This window comes from Numida meleagris, chromosome 5, assembly GCF_002078875.1.
Source record: "Numida meleagris isolate 19003 breed g44 Domestic line chromosome 5, NumMel1.0, whole genome shotgun sequence".
Lineage (NCBI taxonomy): Eukaryota > Metazoa > Chordata > Aves > Galliformes > Numididae > Numida > Numida meleagris.
Genome location: NC_034413.1, coordinates 60,426,035 through 60,445,525, shown reverse-complemented (window position 1 = coordinate 60,445,525; position 19,491 = coordinate 60,426,035). Strand labels below are relative to the sequence as shown.

The 19,491-nt window shown below is 39.1% G+C and overlaps 1 protein-coding gene across 12 annotated transcripts in view; it reads left to right on the top strand.

The window, feature by feature from the left end:
• CLASP1 (cytoplasmic linker associated protein 1) overlaps positions 1-19,491 on the top strand; it is a 154,396-nt gene that overhangs the window by 110,815 nt on the left and 24,090 nt on the right. For all 12 annotated transcript variants that reach the window (XM_021397902.1, XM_021397900.1, XM_021397896.1 and 9 more), the window contains 6 exons: positions 936-938; positions 1,169-1,332; positions 2,232-2,310; positions 2,894-3,037; positions 12,853-12,996; positions 13,998-14,104. In XM_021397902.1, the coding sequence (XP_021253577.1) occupies positions 936-938; positions 1,169-1,332; positions 2,232-2,310; positions 2,894-3,037; positions 12,853-12,996; positions 13,998-14,104 (641 nt within the window). The remainder of the gene's footprint in view (positions 1-935; positions 939-1,168; positions 1,333-2,231; positions 2,311-2,893; positions 3,038-12,852; positions 12,997-13,997; positions 14,105-19,491) is intronic.

The following is a 19,491-nucleotide window of genomic DNA, read 5'->3' as shown; positions in this document are numbered from 1 at the left end:
TCTCTTGAATTATCATGTGTTTACAGTTGTGTATTGTTCCAAGATGAATGTCTTGTATTTCTACCCCTGCCATCTGCTGGGGAAAGCTGGTATTTATAAACCTCGGTTCTCATCTGTTTTACCATGAAAGTATGGATCCCCATCTGTCTGCTGATGCTAGGAACTGGTTACCTTGTGCTTCCCAAGAAACTGAATGCCTTTTGGCTGTCAACTCCTCAAGTAATTATAGTCTGGACCAGCTGGCCAACTGGTCACATCTAGTGTGACAGTTCCTACCTGTAAGGCATTAATGTTTTGCTTCTCAAAAATTCAGTCCCTTGTAGAAAGAGCATAGATATAGTTTATTTGTTTGCAGATATTTCCAGTGTATAAATAAGGTGATGGTTTATTACACACTTAACCGAAGTATGTTCACCGTGACAGTGATGATCTCTCATTTTCACTGCTTTTATAGAATTATTGCTAAAACTAATTAGTTTGAAGTGTAAATTACAATCTCAAAATTGCTACAGTATAACTGAAGTCAGACTTTAGTCCTTTTTTGCAAAATCAGGGTTCTTTTCTATCCATTGTCCTTGCTGTTAATAAACACTGGGATAGCACATGGGGCCGGAGTCGCAGAGGTCAGAATAAACTGGGGGAGTGAGGAAAAAACTTGGTAAAGATTGGAGGTTATACAATTATCTAAAATCATCAAGTTCTCCTGACTTGTTGACTTCAGGGGTATTGCTTTTCATGAGCTGGATCTGACACAAGGTATATAATGTTTTAAATAACTCTAGTGAGAAGGTATTTTGTATTAAGAAAATGTAAACTTGGAATGAATGCATCTTTTATGTTGACAAACTGCATATGAACAATCATGTTTGATCACTGTGTGCTAACAAGTGGTTTGTTTTGTTGCATGGCCTGCTTTGCCGTGGAATTCACAACAGAGAGTAAGTGTATTCTACTCCTCTTCCTTCATTTGTTTCATGTGGTATTTTAATACTGCACTTTATATATGTCTGTTGTCTGATTTTTATTTTCAAAGCAATGCAGTCACTAAAATCATCCATTCATTAAACTGTCTATAACAATAATTCTGAAACTCAAGTTTTTAAAACTCTCCAGTTAGTTTTTATTTGAAGCATAGCCTTCCTTTTTGTGACACTTGTTTTGCTTGTAGGTCTTCAGCATGTTTCTGGAAACCCTGGTTGATTTCATCATCATTCACAAAGATGACTTGCAGGATTGGCTTTTTGTTCTCCTGACACAGTTGCTAAAGAAAATGGGAGCAGATTTGCTGGGGTCTGTGCAGGCAAAAGTTCAGAAAGCTCTGGATGTCACCAGGTAGAGTACTTAAATAGCAACACTGTGTAGGTTTTTACAGGGTTACAGGAAGGCACATGATTAACGTTTTACAAACCCAGTGGTACCATGTGTGTTGAGGCCTCAATCCTGAGGAACACCAACGTAAATGAGAACAAACTATGTCGCAATACCTAAAGCATAACTTTCAAGCGTGTAACTGATCAGTTATGTTAGTTTGCATTTCTTGGCGTGCATGTTTGGGCATCAGTTTTTGTTTTGATTAAAAACAATTGCTTTACGTGTTCACAACACAAAATGATGCTTTAACACAAAGTTCGTAACATCTTAAATGTGTTTGAATGACAAATAATGTCAGGATAAGACCTTGAACGCTACCGCTCTTTGCACACCAATTCTGTAGTCCCTGTCCTCATTTAAGGACATCCAGCACAGGACATACTTACAGTGAAGTTCAACTCATCATGGAAACGGATAATCTAAAAACAAACAAAACAGTACTGATAGTAGTAGTTATCCAGGAGTAAAATAGGATAGAGAAGAGAAATGAAAACCAGATATGAACTCTGAGGGAAAGAGAAAGCAGTTTCCTACTAGAGAAAAGGCAGAAAGGGGAGGAAAAAAAAAAAGCACAGCCTGAAATGAAGAAGGGATGGCCAGGTATGCCAAAAACTGGATAAGTGTACAGAAGGCAGACTGAGTAACAGTGTATGGGGGTGTTGATTTAGCATTGTTTAGCCCGTAGTAAAACAATAATCAGCTGATTGTTCTACTTGCAGTTTTCTGAATAGTTGAGGGTAAACTTAGGAACAAAAGTGTGGTAGGTGCTGAACTCTACTGTGTACCTTCTCACGTATTGGTTAATTTAGTCTTGGGAATGTATGTTGCATCACATTTTTGCCTTGGTTTTCTTTGGACAGGGATTCTTTTCCATTTGATCAACAATTTAACATTTTGATGAGGTTTATTGTGGATCAGACCCAAACACCAAACCTCAAGGTCAGTATCGAACCTTTTCAATGAAGCATAAGCACGATCATCTTAGCTTGCCTTGTCAGATACAATGAAAACACAGAATTTGTGACAAGATGACTAATTGTAAGCACCTGATGCTACTAAAATGATATCAGAGGCAGGAATATATGGGATGCCGAATGGATACTGTGTTCTTTCTGCCACCTCCCAGACTTGAAATCCTTTTAGACTTCAGCCTCGTGCTTTTGGTTTGAGAACAAAAGCTAAGGTTTGGTGCCTGGAACAATATCCATGGGCACGAGAAACCGCAGGACTTTAAAATGTTTCAGACTGGTGGGAACGGTGTGATGAAGTACTCATGTGCTCACGCAAATGCACAAGCAGCCGTACATTTTTCAAGCCTATTCTGATTGAACCATTCCAGGCAAAATTTTTCTTGTGTAGGAAGTTGCATTTATTCTTGATAACTGACATGGAGATGCAGCAGGGGGATGTTTTTTCCTCAGTGTGACGCAGGTCTTGTCAATCTGTAGCAATATGTGCTTATTATATGATAATTCTATTTTTGTTAGCTTGTGAGATTAACAAATGCCTTTTTACTTCTCAGGTGAAAGTTGCTATCCTGAAATATATTGAGTCCTTGGCAAGACAGATGGATCCAACGGACTTTGTGAACTCTAGTGAGACAAGACTTGCTGTGTCTAGAATTATAACTTGGACAACAGAACCAAAGAGCTCAGATGTGAGAAAGGTAATAATGAATAATTCAGAATAATGAAGTATTTGCAGTAGTTACTCTTCCAAAAGAGAAAAAAAACAAAAACAACAAGGAGGAGACTCCCCCACAAACTAACTGATCATAGAGGTAATTAAAAATTCAGTAGTTAGATTGACTTTTTACATACCTTAACTTCCAAATTGAATTGCCAGTTCAGTAGACTCAGCCATGTGACTTTAGCTACTATTACCATGGGGAAAAAGGATCAGAGTTTGAAAATATGCTTTTTATTGAGCAGTCTGGAAATATCTGTAGATTTTTGTTTATTTAGTTGCTTTGTAGACTCAAATGAAACCTAGCACAACTTTTATCTTGCAATATTGTTAAAAGAAAGTAAACAAATCAGTAAGCTGCCAAGGGCTCTCAACTCTTTTCTTTTAAAAACTGTATGTTTTTCTCAACCTGGAAAAATAATGACACATTTAGGTCAGGCTTAGATAATACAGTCAACTTGTTCCTTTTCTTGCTATACATGCAAGTGCCAAGGAAGCTAAAATGGAGCAGATAGTGATACTCATCTCTCCCAAGAGAAAAGTGAAACTTCGTTTTATGTACCTGGCATCTGTAACACAGTTTAAAATTACCTCCAGTTCCCAGCCCAGATGTAGGAATTGATTCCGGTAGGAGTTATAGGCTTTGAAATGTACTCGGATTTAATTAAAAAAGAAATCCCAAACACCTTTAATGATATCAGAATATAAAAACTGGATGAAATTTTTATGCTCTATACGCACTTTGTGCTGAATTAATGCTAGAATAATACTATTTTATAACTTCGGAAATAAAATTATTTTTGTCGATTATTCAATTCTGATGAAATGATCACTGGGTACCAAGGGTGCTGCAGTTGCAATACTATCTGATGGCTGACCCAGGAATTCAAAGAACATTTTTGAGGGCAAGCTGTTTGCTTTCTGGCATACAGATGTCTCACCTGCTTTTAGAAGGTTTTTTGCAGCGTTTACTCGCACTAGCACAACTAAAATTTGTTTCAAGATAGTCCATCTCAGAAAAGAAAGTGACATTAAACCTGAGAATTAAATCTGGAATGTGTATTTCTATGATGATACTTTCACATATGAAGTCAGAATTAAAAGGGAAGAAACTGCTTTTGTTAGCGTTTGAGTAAACCCCAGGCAGTTTACTCTGGTAGTTGCGGGCAAGAGGGAGCGGTAAACTAACTAGAGTTATGCTTTGGAAAGTAAATTTTTGTGTATTGCTCAGTGGAAGAAATATTCCACCATTAGGGGTCATTGTTGCTGCATGAAAAGTTGAGAGTATCTCTGCAGCAGCTGAAATTTTGGCTGTCAGCTGTGAACCTGTGGGATGTGTGTTCACAGTGCAGTGACTGTCCTGTCTGCCTCAGAGACTTGCTGCAAGCTCCACCTGAGCAGTACCTGGGCAAGTGCCTTGGAGGTTGATAAGAGATGGCTGAATCTAAATTCTCTTTATTAAATCTGCGCGTTACTTGGATTTGCCTCTGATGCCTCTAGCTTTTAAATTATAGTGCAGTTAAGCTAACTGAGGGTACTAAAAAAAGAATGCACAGGTGATCTTTATTACATCATACAGTTGCTGTACTATGATTTTATTAAGAACATAGTGCAAACTACAGGCTTCAGAAGAAACAATGCGGCACAGGAGATTTATAAGTGATCACTGGCCATAATCTCTATCAGGACAATAGTTAACACACTAATAAATTCATTATGCAGTAACAAACTGGATTATCAAGGACCAACCTGAACAGGTGAAACGTTCTGAAGAACATTTTAAAAAAAAATTTTTTTTAAAGTCCTCCACTTCTGGAGACTATAACTGGAGTAAAAAGTACCACTTTTTATATCAAGAAGATTCATTTAGGGATTATAACTTCTTTTCCTTGTGGAAGGTATTGCTACAGATAACTTTCAAGGTCTGAAGTTCTCTAAATGCAGAGCAGGTTGTGCAGTTGAAACTCTTGTCAAAATATAAACTTGGAGACAGCAGTTGAGTTTATGGAGTAGGAGTGGCAATTCAGACTCCAAATGATCAGGCGCTACAAGAGGCGTGTAACAAATGTAAAAGAAGGGAATTTTTCAATAGAATCTAGCTTTGAGATAATCGCTGCAGTTGACTCAACTCCTACAAATGCTCAGGAGCAAATGGTTGTGTATGTGATGATCCTGGAGGTCCCAACCCCATGGTGTTAAGGCACTGGAGAAAATTAGAACAAAGAGTGGTATCTAGTCCAAAGACCTTTTTCTAACTGAACAATATATATGAATAAAACTTTGCATATTCTTATGACTACTTAAGCACACTTAATGGGCAAGCTTAACCTGTCTGACTTGAACTACAGATCATGTTTTATAGCTAGTGAAATCGTAAAGAAACAAAGTCAAAGGAAACGCAGTTGTGCAGAAGTCAGCTTGTTCTCGTGCAGAACAATAACCTCTGTTATCACACAAGAAGAACCATGATGTACTTTGTGGAAAATAGAGTTGATATTGACCAAAAGTCATGATCCCCTCTCAGGGTAGAAACCATTTAAGCTGTTGACAGTAGCAATGAATATATGGTCAAAATTATTGTCAGGCATTATGTTTAAAATGAGGTGATCTGCAATGTGCTATGGATAAATATTTGTCTTGTTTTAAAGATTGTTAATACTTCTGGATGTTTACATTGTATTAAAGTTAAAGTTACTTCCTGCAAACAGTAGAAGAAAGGTGAAAGACATTTGTCCTCCGTGTTGAACAAAAGCTATTAGGTAGAAGCAAATCATGCTGCATTAGGTAGGAAACTGAGATGCATTTTGGGTGTTGCCCTTTTCTGCATGTGCAGCTGAATGCTGCTTTTTCCCCAAGCAAGGATTCATCACTGGGTAGGGCACAGGGAAGAACAACTCGAAATGGTGATGCTGGTAGTAGTGGGTGGTCTGAGGACATTGTCAGTAACCACCATACATTCACTAATGTTGCTGGAGAAATTATTGTGCATTCTTTATGTAGGTAAAATTCTGAATTTGAGTACCAGGATTGGATTTTGTGTGGGAAAATAGTTTGTTCTTGGAGAAGAGCCCATTAGTTTGAAAATGGAAATTAGATTGAGGCCTCTAATTAGATTCTGGCTGATTAATTGAGAAATTGTTTCTGAATTATACCAGAAGATGAGGAAGACTTTAGAGAAGCTGCTACAGGTCAACAAATTCTTCATACGCTCAAACAGCCAATGTGAAGATAAAATTTATTTTAACTAGCAGCCCTCAATATCATTTCTCAGTAAATATTGATATTATCACTTCAAAAGGAAATGATATCTAAAACATGAAGAAAGTTTTAGATATCGTAGATCATTTAGGTACTGCTGCAGTGTCTGTACCAGGACCGGCAATAGGCAAACACCGCTAAGGAAGTGAACTTGGACTCCCTTGCAGCTTGATGTCACGAAGCCGCTGGAGCTGTAATCTTTTAGCTGTGGGCAGAGTCAAGGAGTTCTTAGACAGAAGTTTCAGAGTGAAAGCATGCCCGAAGCCTCCCAGTGAGCTCAAATGGCATCATTCGTCCTTAAGTGTTGGGCAGTAAATACAGCTGGCTGTGGCCTGTTACAGTAGCAGTGGCACAAAGGGCATTTGCAGGAATACTTTTGAATGGCAAATCATTTCAGTATTCCCCAGTGGACTGGGCTTTGCCGTTGTTGTTTGGAGCGCTCTCCAAAATTCTTGCCATATTCCTACAGCAGACTTGTATGTCTCACTGACCCCATGAGTAGCCAGAGAGAATGAGACCTTAAGATTATGGAGGGACTGTGACCACATGCTGAGTTCAGCCTTTTAGTCAAAGGTTGTTCCTAAAGAAGTCAAACTAGATCTCAGTGCAAAGAGGAGCTTCTTTCAGGCATTTTAATAGTTGGTATTAGGAAAAATAGAGAAATTCATCAAAAGTGGCACTTGGTGGACTTCAGTGTTTACTTGACTTAATGCTGTTAGAACAGAAAGGATCTTGGTGTCCTAACTATGTTTCCAAAACAGTAGCCCTCATTTCATTTGTTTTGAATTTGATGCTGCAGAGCTATGAGAACCCAAATATTTTTAGTGTACTTAGTGTAAGGCAAATTGTTTTTCCAAGCATGGGTTGCCAGAAAATAATCACATGCTTTGTTGGAAACATGGTATCAGGAGTAGTTTCCTTAAAGTGAATCTCTTGGATTTTTACAGCTTCATAGGTACCTTTGAGCTAGAAGCAGTTTTAATATGGGTAGTTACCTTTTCTCAGTTTGCTTCAAATAATAAGAGCCTACTGTCTGATAATAGGAGATAAGAAATTGCTTCATAGAATGTGTATACTCATGCTTATATTGTATGTCTGGGCACAACATGTTTGTGTATGTGCCACGTATATAGAAATATATGCACACCTGTGTGGTTATAAGTGACAGGTCTGTTTTGAAAATCAGGATTTGAAACTTCTTGCAGCATAAAGGACATATTTTTGCTGCAAACAAAATTTCAGAAACTTTTCTTCCTCCTTAACTTATATATGGGAATCTCCCCCTCAGAATTCAGGTCTACATCATGCCAGACTTAGTTTAAGAGTTTCTCAAACCTGTTTCTGCTGTAAATGCTGCTTTACATGGAGCAAAGTTAATCGGGGTAGCCTTCATCAGCTTGACTTCTGGGATAGCAGCTGGCTCTGCAAAAGTAATGAACATTTTTGTCAAAGTCTTTGCTATGACCAGGTGACAGAAGAGAACATAAGGAATCTTAATCCATTATAGATCTGTATTTATCTGGCACCTTTTTGAGATGCCTTTGACACATGTAATGCAACCATCCATGACTTCCAAAAACTTCTCATGATATATTGTGTACTGTATAAAACACAGTAGTGATGTGGAGTTGGTCTGTATATTAATTCGATATGTAAATCTGATTAAAAACAATTTCTTCCTTTTCAGGATGCAGATGTAAAAAGCATATGCTAATATAAATCTTGGAAAAACTGAGTTATGTATGAACTGATGAAGCCATTTTGTCATAGTACCATATCAGTGATGTGGATGTCTGTATTCACCTGATTATAGTCTCAAAAAAGAGAACAAGGAGGAGGTTTGGTTTGGCAGATAGCTTGTTTGCTTAGTGCCAGCTAACACTTAATTGTCTGCTGGAAGATACACTGAAATAACACTTGTTTAGAGCCTGTGAACACTCTCTGTGGGTGTGAATTAACTCGCTTAGCATCAGCTATGCTCATCAGAGAATGGAAACATTGCCCTATGCCAGCTAATGCAAGCTGCTTAGTATGTCACTGATGCCTCCCCACCTCAGTGGATCTATATTGGATCTGCAGTTTAGTATAATTCCAAGGGACATGAGAGGGTGTTTCTCTGTTCCAGTCTGCCTTAAGTTATTAATGCATTTGCCTTAGACTGGATGCTGAGATTAATAATGTATATAGAGTGTGATTGTATTTGTTAGAAGTTGGCTTTGGAACTTCTCCAGACCAATCGCATCATAAAAGGCATCTGTAGCTGGTGTTGGTCTATTAGACTGATGACCAAACTGGAGTCAGGAGTTTGGAGGTTCTCAGCTGTTTCTTCCTCTCTTTTCTTCTTCCTGAGAGATACATCCACAAGGATATGTGTTCCTGCTCCCGTGTCACCCTGGTACCATCTCAGTCCAGTGTTTTGCCAGGGCTCTGCACCCCAGCAGAGGTTTTCAAGTGGTTGTGGAGATACTGGGAAGCTGCCAAAACAAAGCCTCACAGGAGCACTGAGTGATGATACATATGGATGAGAGTTGTGGCTGAGCTTAATTTTCAGCCAGTGCTGCCCTCTGCTGAAAGGAATCCTCCTGTGGGTCAATCAAATATTAATGCTTTTTGTGTCTTTAGATGGTTTAGTTGAAACCTGTGCCTTCTCTTAATACCGCCTTTCCTGTTTGTCAAACCCAGACCATGCATAGTTGGGTAGGTGAGGATTTGCCAGCTAGGACAACCACTGCTTCCTCAGGGCCCGGTGAAGGAAACTTGGAAGAAAAATGTAAACAGGTAGACTAAAAGCTGTGTGCACTAATCACACTAATCTTGTTTGCAATCGCCACTGTCTAGCTGTGTAAAGAGGCCTTGACTAGGGGCCTGAAAGAAGTGTGCCTGTGCGTGAAATAATGTTTTGGCTCTGTGCTTTTCTGTTAACCCCTGTTTTTGTGTCTCAGAAACAGAGTTTGGGGTTCTCTCCATTTATGGGGGTGACAATTTAGTGAGCTCATCACTAGTATAGGTTTGAGTAACTTGAAAACTGTTTTCAGGTAGTTCAGGCAAGTAGTCGCTTATTCTGCTTGGTTGTTAGCAGACCAGCTGCAGCAGCAGTCACCAGGCACTGGTATTAAGCTTAGGTCACTGACTGCATTTTCCCTTAACATTTCTCCAGTTAGCCCAATCTTTTTGCTTAATGAACCCAAACTGCTTCAAAGAGTCTTTAGTGTTTCAACTAATTTGCAGAGGTTACTAGATTCTGATAAAAAAACACCCCCACCAAGTTGCTAAAGCACTTGTGTCCATTGAGCAGCTGGCAATGAGACAGCATGACTTCTGCGTTGGCATAAGTATGAAATCTTGGGAGCTGCTGCCAGCTTGTGGAACCTGATCCCCTGCTGCATTGTTATAAGGAAAATAACGAAGTTACATAAGCAGCCCTCTGCAAATGATTCAGCAACCTGACATGGAGCCAGACCCCCTTGCTTGCATAGGCAGCCTCTGAATTGACTGGAGTTTCTCTAGCTCAAGCTAGCAGAGAGCTGCCTCATTAAGATTAGGTCATCTGTAGAGCCTACGTTATTTGTCACTGAAAGGAGATGGATTAGCATTCCACACTAATGGTATGGGGATACAAAGGCAGAGGAAAATTCTGATATTAGTCTCTTCTAATTATATATCATCAAGCATGCATGCTGCATGGAGGATGTTATGTACAGAAATAAGGTTTTTGTTATTGCCTCTTTTTATCTACCTCTTCAGTAATGGAATGAAACAAGCTCCAAGATTTTTGGAAATAACCAGAGGTTATGAAAACATTCTATAGTCTGTCACAGGCTGGACATCCACAGATTTTAAAGCTCAAAAGCATTAGTTAGGAAAAAAAAATCCTTTAAGTAAGTTAATACTACTTAAAAACAACACAGCCAAGATTAACCCACATAATTCCAGTGCTGCTTTTGAGGCCTTTATGGAGCATCACTCAGGCTGTAAGTAGTACTTGGCTTTATTTCAAAAAAATGTAGACTATAGGTCTGCTTTCTTTTGGGCCACATAAGAGTACCAGCATTGTGAGCTGCTTCTCAAATCCTCCATTCAAAGCCCAGTGACCTACTTGCAGGCAATAACAAAGCTGCTGAAGAGCACAGTGTACACAAAATACTGGCAGACGAGCAAACATTTCTAAAAACAAACTGTAGTTTGTGCAGAGAGGGAGTGCGGGCAGAGTTCTGCTTTCATTAAAGCTAGCACACAAAAATGAAATGAAGCTGAAGTGATTTCAGGGAGCCAGTACTTCTTCCAGATATTCCTGTTTGTGTGTCAGGGTTCAGTTGTAAGTTTTAAGTAACGTTCTGCTTCAAAGTGAAGCCTCAGGAGCACACAGTCCCTGATGGAGCTTTGGTTTTGCTCAGAGATGAGCTGTGGTTATACCTCTGGCATACCACAAGAAAAATACCTTCAGAATACCATGTGTTGGAGTGCACATACTTTTGTGCCTTTTTTGCTGTTTTTACACAGGAGTTTTCCAAGGATGATCTTATTTTTAACCCATCGATGAGAGATGTGTGGAAACAAAGGTATCTTAAATCCTTTCCTTCCTCGCTGTACCTCGGGCAGCACCCAACTGCTAGAGTATCTCCAGAATTCTAGTCTTTGAGCGATCTTTAAACCTGGGAACCTTCTTGATCAATTTTCCTGTTTTTCTGATCCTTGTGAACATGAGATCTGCTTGTTCTGACACCGAAGATCTGCATGTCCATTTCCTAACAGTCCAGGATGTGCATGACGTTCACAAGTGGGAATGTATTTTGGCATGACTTGTCACTTTGCATTCAGTTCAACGTGCTGATCTAAGATCTTGTTCGCAGTAATATTTTCATTACAGAAAATAGTGTGTTGGTGAAAACTTGTTGGATCAAAACTTGACAGAAATACAGATGCCTGTTGGATACCTTGCAAACTTCATGACAGAGTTGCCCAAAACTCAGGCCAGAGGGCACCAGAGTCTGGAGCTAAGAAAGCCAGGGGGAAAAAGTATCTCCCCACTTACAACTTTAGCGTGAAGTGAATAATGACATGCTGTGTTTCTGTTCAAGTCAGTGGGAGTTTTGGCAGAACGCGGCATGATCTGTATGAAACGAAGTCGCAAGACCTGTTCGTTGCAGTCCATGGAAAGAAAGCCCACCGAGTGTTGTGTGCCTCAGTTTCTTTGTTGGCTGTATGAAAAGGATATTACTTACTAAGCTTTGAAATCTACAGATGGAAAATGTTTTTTTATAAGCAATGCTGTGTTACTGCAAATTGACCAGATGAGCAGAAGGATCAGTGCAGCTCAAACTGCAATTTGCATACTGAAACAATGAGGTACTTTGATGCTTCTCCACTCTGAAAGGGTTTCTGTGTACCCAAGTTCATCATCTGATAATGGATTCCACTTCACAGGGCACTGCAGATACACTTAATTATCACAACTTTACAAATGCATTATTTACTGAAAGCTCCTTCTCCTTTGAGTTGATGAGAACAATGAATGTACAGTTATCACCACAATTGCGAATTATATTTTTGCCGTTTTTAAAGTTATTTTTCATTCTTAGGAAGTCTTGGAAAATTCCCAGAAGGGTGAGAGACACAAGTGTCTGCTATTCCTAAGCATATATGCTGTTCTAAAATAAAAACTGACATAGCCTCATTTCTTTGTTAGTCTAAGCCACTGCTTTTGTATCCAGATAAGTATTCTGGAGATTGGGATGTAGCCATTGACACCAGCTGCAGAAGATGGTGCTGCAAGTCATCAGAGGTCCTTTACCATTGTTTCATTTTAACTGTTCTTAAGATCAGTTATTATGTTGTATCTTCATATCTTCTCAAGATAGTGTACCTTTACTGATGGAGTTAGTGGAGAACCTGTTCTGGCAGCCACTCTTGCAGGTAGATAGGTTAAAGCCCTTTCCAGTGAAATTAGCAGTTGTTTTGTTTCACTTACTATAAATTCAGGGAATCTGGTTGGGTTTATCCTGTACAAGGATTGGAGAAAGATTCTTCTCACCAGCCTGGTAGGTCTTCCAATTGAGCCAGAAGCTTCAGTTGCTGAAACAGCCGCAGTGGTAAGGGAGGGAGAGGTGAGAAAACAGGAGCAGAGAATTGTCTGATGAAACAAATTTATTGGATCCTTAAGGGGAGGAGAGGTTGGGTGGGAAAAGGAACTAGTCTCTTCTTCACTTGAAGTAGAAAGTATGGGAATGACAAATTGCAGTTCTCGAGCTCTTGATTTTTGGTTCTTGAAATTTTTTGCAGTAACTTTTCAATGGAAATATCTGCTGGACAGGAGAGTCATTAGATTTTCTCACTAGCTGTGAGACAGGACACCTGAGTACACTGTACTTGAAGCTAAGAAGGTGTAACTCTAACGGTAATTCCTTGTGATACGTGACAGAATATGTCAGAAGTTTAATATGGGAATCTTATGAAGTGAAACTTGTATAATTTACCATAGAATTGTTACCAACAAATTGTACGCTCGAAATAGGAACTAACATTATTTTTTTTTTTCAGGCAGCACAAATAGTCCTGATCTCTCTTTTTGAACTGAACACTCCTGAGTTTACCATGTTACTTGGTGCCTTGCCAAAAACATTCCAGGATGGTGCTACCAAGCTCCTGCACAACCACCTCAAGAACTCCAGTAACACCAGTGTGGTGAGAGGCCCATGTTCTTGCAAAAAGCAGAGCCTCAAAGACATCAGCTCATTGAAAAGCTATTGCAAATGTTCAATAGCATGAACTATCTGTAGCTGTTGTCTTGAAGCAATGTATCTGCAGAGGCTTCTGTTTGATGTTACTTTAATGAGACTGTTAAAACAAATAATTCAGTGATTTTTAATATAGTGCTTGCATGTATAATTTGAGAGAATGTTAATGGAGAGTTAGTTTGCTTCCAAATGTTTTTTTCCCCCTCAGCTGCAAGGAGTTTTTAGGGGTGTTTTTTTTTGCCTTTTTTCATGCGTGGAAATCTTGTGAAATTTGCTGGAATTTGAACCTTCTCATTTTTGCCCTTCCATAGGGACAACAGACTTGTGTAAACTCGAATTGCAGCATTAGGCTTCTAGGAGGAAGGACTGGATTCTCTAGTCCCTTCCACCTCGTTTATCTTCCTCTTCTGTGGAGTGAGTCAGACTTGGGAATGGTTTCTACTCATTTTCCTGTGGTATGAATGATTATGCAGGCCAGTGGAAAAATAAGTTAGATTGATTGCTTATGATCGTTACAAGCGCAATCAGAATGCTTTAGACAATGCGTAAAATAGCTGCATAATTAAGTTGCTAAATTGCCAGAGTAATGGTCTGCATGCTCTGAAGCTGAAAAAATAACGTCTGAGAAACTGAGTAGTTTAGTGAATTGATAAACCATTTTCCTAGCAGTATTTGCAGGCCATACGTGCTGCAAAATTAAAACTGCAGGTTCTGTGAATAGTAGAGAAGTGTGTATGTGCTTCTTCATCCTCGGAGCACCGTATCTTCGAGAATACATTACTGTCTTCGTGAACTGTGGCTGCAGATTTTTGGGTCAAGAGCAAGAACAAAAACCGTACCAAGCTTGTCTAGCACAAAGGCGGTATTTGGATCTGTTGCTGCTGTTGGATACGCTTGTCTGTGTGTTGCAACATGTTGCTAATCCCTGTTTTCCTGTTTCTGTGCCAGGGTTCCCCCAGCAATACCCTTGGTAGGACTCCCTCTCGGCACTCCAGCAGCAGAACCAGCCCCTTGACTTCACCTACCAACTGTTCCCATGGTGGGCTGTCTCCAAGGTAATGTGGCAGGTTAATTAAACCACTTAAAAATTTTTAAAGGGTTTCAACACTGAGCATGCATAATGCAAAATATGACTCACTTTGAAAACAAATGAGAGATCAAAAGTTTACAGTAAACTGTTCCAAAGGAACAGGCTTCAAACATGATAGTACATGGCTGGTGATTGACTTCAGTGTTTGAGTCCTCACGTTGATCTGTGTAATCTCAATGTCTGTTCTTATATTAATTTTCTTTTATAACCAGGCCTTCTCCAGAATCACATTTGTGGATTTAATAAAGGTAATATTAAAGGGCAGCATTAGTGACAAGGTGTTGTGTAGATGGCAAATATCACAAAGTACATAAAACTTTCAAGTCAAGGGTTTCAATGATCTGGTTTTTGAGTGTGCCCTTATGGTCAGTAATTTTACCTGACTATTGCAGTGCTTGTGCTGCAGAGAGAAATGCTGAACTTCCCCTCTTCCTCTCTTATGCTTTGTGAGGACGCAAAATATATAGAGGTGGTGACTGTATTTCAATGTTGAACATCTCACAAATCACCTTCCTTGTTGGTCACCAGCAGAATAGCTTCCTGATCCTTTGGGCAGCATGTCTGCTGCAGTCAGGTGTCTTACTGAAGCTGCAGGTGCTACCCTAGAATATATTAGTCCTCTCCAAAACCTTTTATTCTGTAAACACTAACTCCTGCATTCTGAGAATACACATTTTTTTGGTACCAGAAAAACTTGGAGCAGAAGTGATAAGGATTTAAACAGTGTGCTCTGGGACCATAGAAATATGGTAGGTATTAAGTACTTACCTGGTTGTGCTTTGATTCATGCTGGGAAAGCTTAAAAGCCCTGCCTCATTATGAGAAGTCACTTTGCTGTGGCTCAAGAAGAAACAGAAGGAAATACAGTGGGCAAGGATGGCAATTCATGGTCCAGTGTAGTAATTTACACTGAAATTTGTTAATCAGCCCTGTCATGACTTGCTAAACATCGTCCAGAGAGGATGCTTAGCATTTGACTTCCCATGTGTCAGAAAAACACAGGTTGTTAGCTTTTAATGAATTAGTTAGACTATTCCAGCAGTGTATGGGGAGGACATAGTTTCCTGAGGAAATTCTGTATATCTCAATACATCTTTGTAACCCTAAATCTGCTGTAATCCAAAACCAGACTGAGAGTTTGCAAGTCAAGGTCAAGCTGCCTATTGTGAGGCTTTTCAACAACAGTTTTACTAAGAAATTAAGTGATAGTTTCAGGGGAATGATTCCAACAATGTTGCTTCCTTTTCTACTAGGTTGAGTATTGTGGCTCTGCTGATAGATATTTGTCACTGGAATTACAGATTGTCTCCTGATGGTTATATTGAAACTTTGCAAGCCATGTTTGCATGTGGGACCTTTTCTGTAAATTCATGACCTTTCACCATGCTTTTTGGGTTTTGCCACTGTGATATGACTTGTTTTTGCCACTTCACTCACTGCTATTCTGTTTGTCTTTACATTCTTATTACGTCTTGATGTCAAATTATATGTATCAAGGTACAGATTAAAGTGTTCATCATCCACTCAGTTTAGTGTTGCTCTTTTCAGGCTTTTTGAGGTTAGGAACTAGAGAGTTTATCACATGGAATATGTTCTGAAGGAATGGTTAGAGAGGACATTTAAATCTAGAGCATTCTGCCATTAAGTTGTGAAGACCAAAATTGTTATTGATACACTGGTCCAGGAATTTCCTTTCAAAAACAGTCATTCCTTTGATTTTCTATGGAGTTCTTGAAGTTGTTGATCCCAAAATTTAGGTGTCTTTTCAATTAGTGTCCTGCTTCCTTGCTGGATTTAGTTAAGACTACACAATAATTATTGTTCAGTGGTAGGTGAAGGTGGAAGCTGCTTTAAAAGCCATTTAAACTAATTGGGGAGAACTTCTACCTTTTTTGTAACCTGCAGGCAGTAGCAATAGCTGCAGATTTTAACCACTTGCAGAAAAGGTCGTGGCAAGTATTGCGAATCAGTGGCAGTAGCTTCTGACATTCTGCTGGATTGCATCACTCTTGAATGTGTCTTGTGTAGCACACTTTGAGGTCGTGACTTACTGAACAAGGGAGAAGTTAGTTCTGTTTTTGGAAACTGTATGGTTCTTCTTTAGGGAAAAAAAAGGCCTTGGAAGATATGCTGACTAACAGATGTTGTGAAGTAGGGTGCGCTGCGGTACCTCACACGATGTTGGTGTGGATGTTTCTATATCATCTTTCCATTACAAACACTGTGGTTTGCAGTTCACCTTACAGTGTAGAATGTGACCTTTCTGTCTGCAAACTTGAGGAACTAGCAGACCCAAGGATGAAAGTTATCACTGTTTCTCTGTATAGCCCTTCTTTGAACCAGGTTTTGACCATACCTTCTATGGGACCCATTCCCAAAGTGTTGTAGTAAGGTTGTCTGTGCAGTGTACTGTTGCCTGCTGTTGCTTGCCTTTTCCATGTCTCTTCCTTGCGTAGGCAGCTTGAGTGCAGTCCAGATGAAAAGTTATCTCCAATTCTTAATGCCAGCATTGGTTTGAAGGTTTTATTTTCCTTCGAACTTGATGCACGGATTGGAAGAGTCATATTTAGAGCCATGTATATTTTTGGGGACTCAGATATCTAGTCTTCCATGTAAAAAGGATAGTTTGGATTCTCTAGAAATACATATGTAAAAAAAAAAGCTACTGGGTATAGCTGCTGTCCCATACTATTAATGGTTTGTGGACCATGTTCTCAGTTAATGTGAATTGACAAACATTTATTGATACTATCTATAGTAAGTATGTATTTTATTGGCCTTAGGTCACATTACTTCTCCTGATTACCATTAGAATTGAATTCCCAGTAACTTATATATGTATGTACTTGTATTTGAATTGTCTGGATAGATTTTGGATGTTCTGGTTGAACTGGACTTAGCTGATGCCAATAGCTAACTTGCTGGTCAAGATGATAATGTGTGCTCAAGTAGTCCTGCTTGCTAGCCTTTTCAAAAGGTTAATGTGGGGCTTTGGAGAAAGCCCTTCCTTATGCTTTCCTTTGCTCCATTCTGTTCTGCTTTCATAATCACTAGAACATATACACTGGATCTGTGAGTTGCTTCTGCATTTGTACCTAATTTTGTGTCCTGATAGCTTTTGGGGAGGGAAGTTACAGTGCAAGGGAGATCTTTCTGAAGAAGAAAAGCAAGGAAGACACTTGGGAAATCTGAAAGTGATAGGAAAAAAAACACATTTCTGAGTAAGAATAATGAATGTTTCCTCAGCAGTGTGCAGGTGAATGGTTTTTATTTGTGCTGGATGGAGAAAATCACAGATTTAGTGAATGATATAATATGACAAAAGGAAAAATACTAAGCTATGAATTCCTCCAGTGTGTGAATGCTATTTTGATTGAAAAAGCATCCTCTGTGAGCTGAGATGTCACATGCAGGTTGTGAATTTTCACTTACAATCCATTAGGAGCGTTTGAAGGAATAATATCAAATGAATAGGTTTGCCTTTATTAGTAGCCCAGAAACCTGTGCATAGTTTTTTTTTTTAAAAAAAGCTGGTAATTTATTTGGCTATATATGTTTGTGTTGGTGTTTTCATTACAAATATATAATTTTATTTGGCCTTGAAAGCTTTATATGCTTGCTTTTTCATTGAAAATAAAAAAAAATACCTTTAAAATAAACTTTAATGGATTCTATATTGAGTTGAGCAAGGCAAGACATGGAAAAAGAATTAAAATAAACCACCCACCTTATACAATAAATACAGGTCTGCATTATTCAATGGCTCATTTGCAGGTAGGTGTGATCTTGAGCTGTGAGATTTCTAATCAGCATTCCGACTGTCTGGTGCATTTCTGTAACAGTTGAATGTAATAGCTATGTTCTTGATTGCTGGTTAACAAGTGAATTTGACACCATACGTCAGATGAGTTTTTGACTGGCATTGCTGCTGTTTGTGCTGAAGCAACTCTTGACCTGTTTGCCCCTTCTGATCTTGTAGCATCTTTCACTTGCGTATACACATATGACTTTCTGAGACAAGTATGCTTAATTTTAATAGAAACAAACTGGCATGCTGAATATTCCACGAGCTCAAACACTTACATTGTTTAGAAGATGATTATGATCATTTCTGTGACACAGAGGGAACAAGACAAAAGTAAAAATGAAACACATTCAGACAAATTTGGTTGCCTTGACCAAAGGTATGGTGCCAGATGGTAACCAGAAGGCTCCTGTAGAGGTTTCAAGAGAAATATGAACTGAGTTTGAGTCTGGGTTTCATTCTGTCTTCCCAGTTTGTCTGCAGAGACAAACAAGCCCCCAGTTTGCCTGACACATATACGCTCTAGACTGATCTTCATTTATTTCATGAAGTTCAATGCAAGCTCTCCTATCTTCCTGGAAATCCTGTTGCTCACAAATACCTGCATAGAATTTGAATGCAGATGCTTGATCAGGGATTGTTCACTTAAAGCGTTTTAAGTGTTGTTAATAGAGACTATACCTACTTATACAACTTAAGCGAGACTATTTTTGTGTGAGCCGTATCTTCATGGTAGGAAAAAAAGTGAAAATGAATAATAAAGGCCAAAGCAATGACTTATGGGGCTCAGTGGAGTATTCTTGTTTAATTTCGTTTCTATTAATTTTTTTCTCTCTTCAAGGCAGCATGACAGCACTAAGCCACTCAGATTATAGTTTCTTTTTTTTTTCTCCCTCTCCTTTCTCTGTTTTTCTCTTTCGTTTCTCTGATCACTGCAGTCGGTTCTGGGGTTGGAGTGCAGATGGGCTGTCGAAGCACCCCCCTCCCCTTTCTCAGCCTAACTCCATCCCCACCGCTCCTTCCCACAAGACTTTCAGACGCTCTTATTCTCCCAGGTAACAAGCTACCTGTTAAACCAACTTGTCTGAGATGTCACAGTACTATTTACCTTTCATACCTTATAATTTGTTCAAACATAGGAAATGATTTCCAACGGCTTCAGTTGAAAAACAAATTGGAATGATGTTAGTTCTCAGAATGGGGAGATGAATCAGTCACTTGCTCTCTTTGTGGAGGAGATGTGGCATGCCAGTGGAAAAACAAAGTGAATTTTTCCAAATTATTTCTCCCTGCTGGGTTTCCTGAATGCAGAACACAATTGTTGAGCACTTTCTGTATGCACTTGTTGTGATAGTGATTTCACATCTGCAGTAGTATCTGGTGGCCAGTGAGGATGAGGTGTATGTGATTCACCAGCTGTTTGCATGATGATTGTGGAACATCTTGGAACTGTGTAGTCTTGAAGTTAGTTGTATTAAGTGTCCTTCCCACAAGATTTAGAGGTTATTGACTGTTAATTTGGATTGCTGTTCCCCCTTTGTACTCTT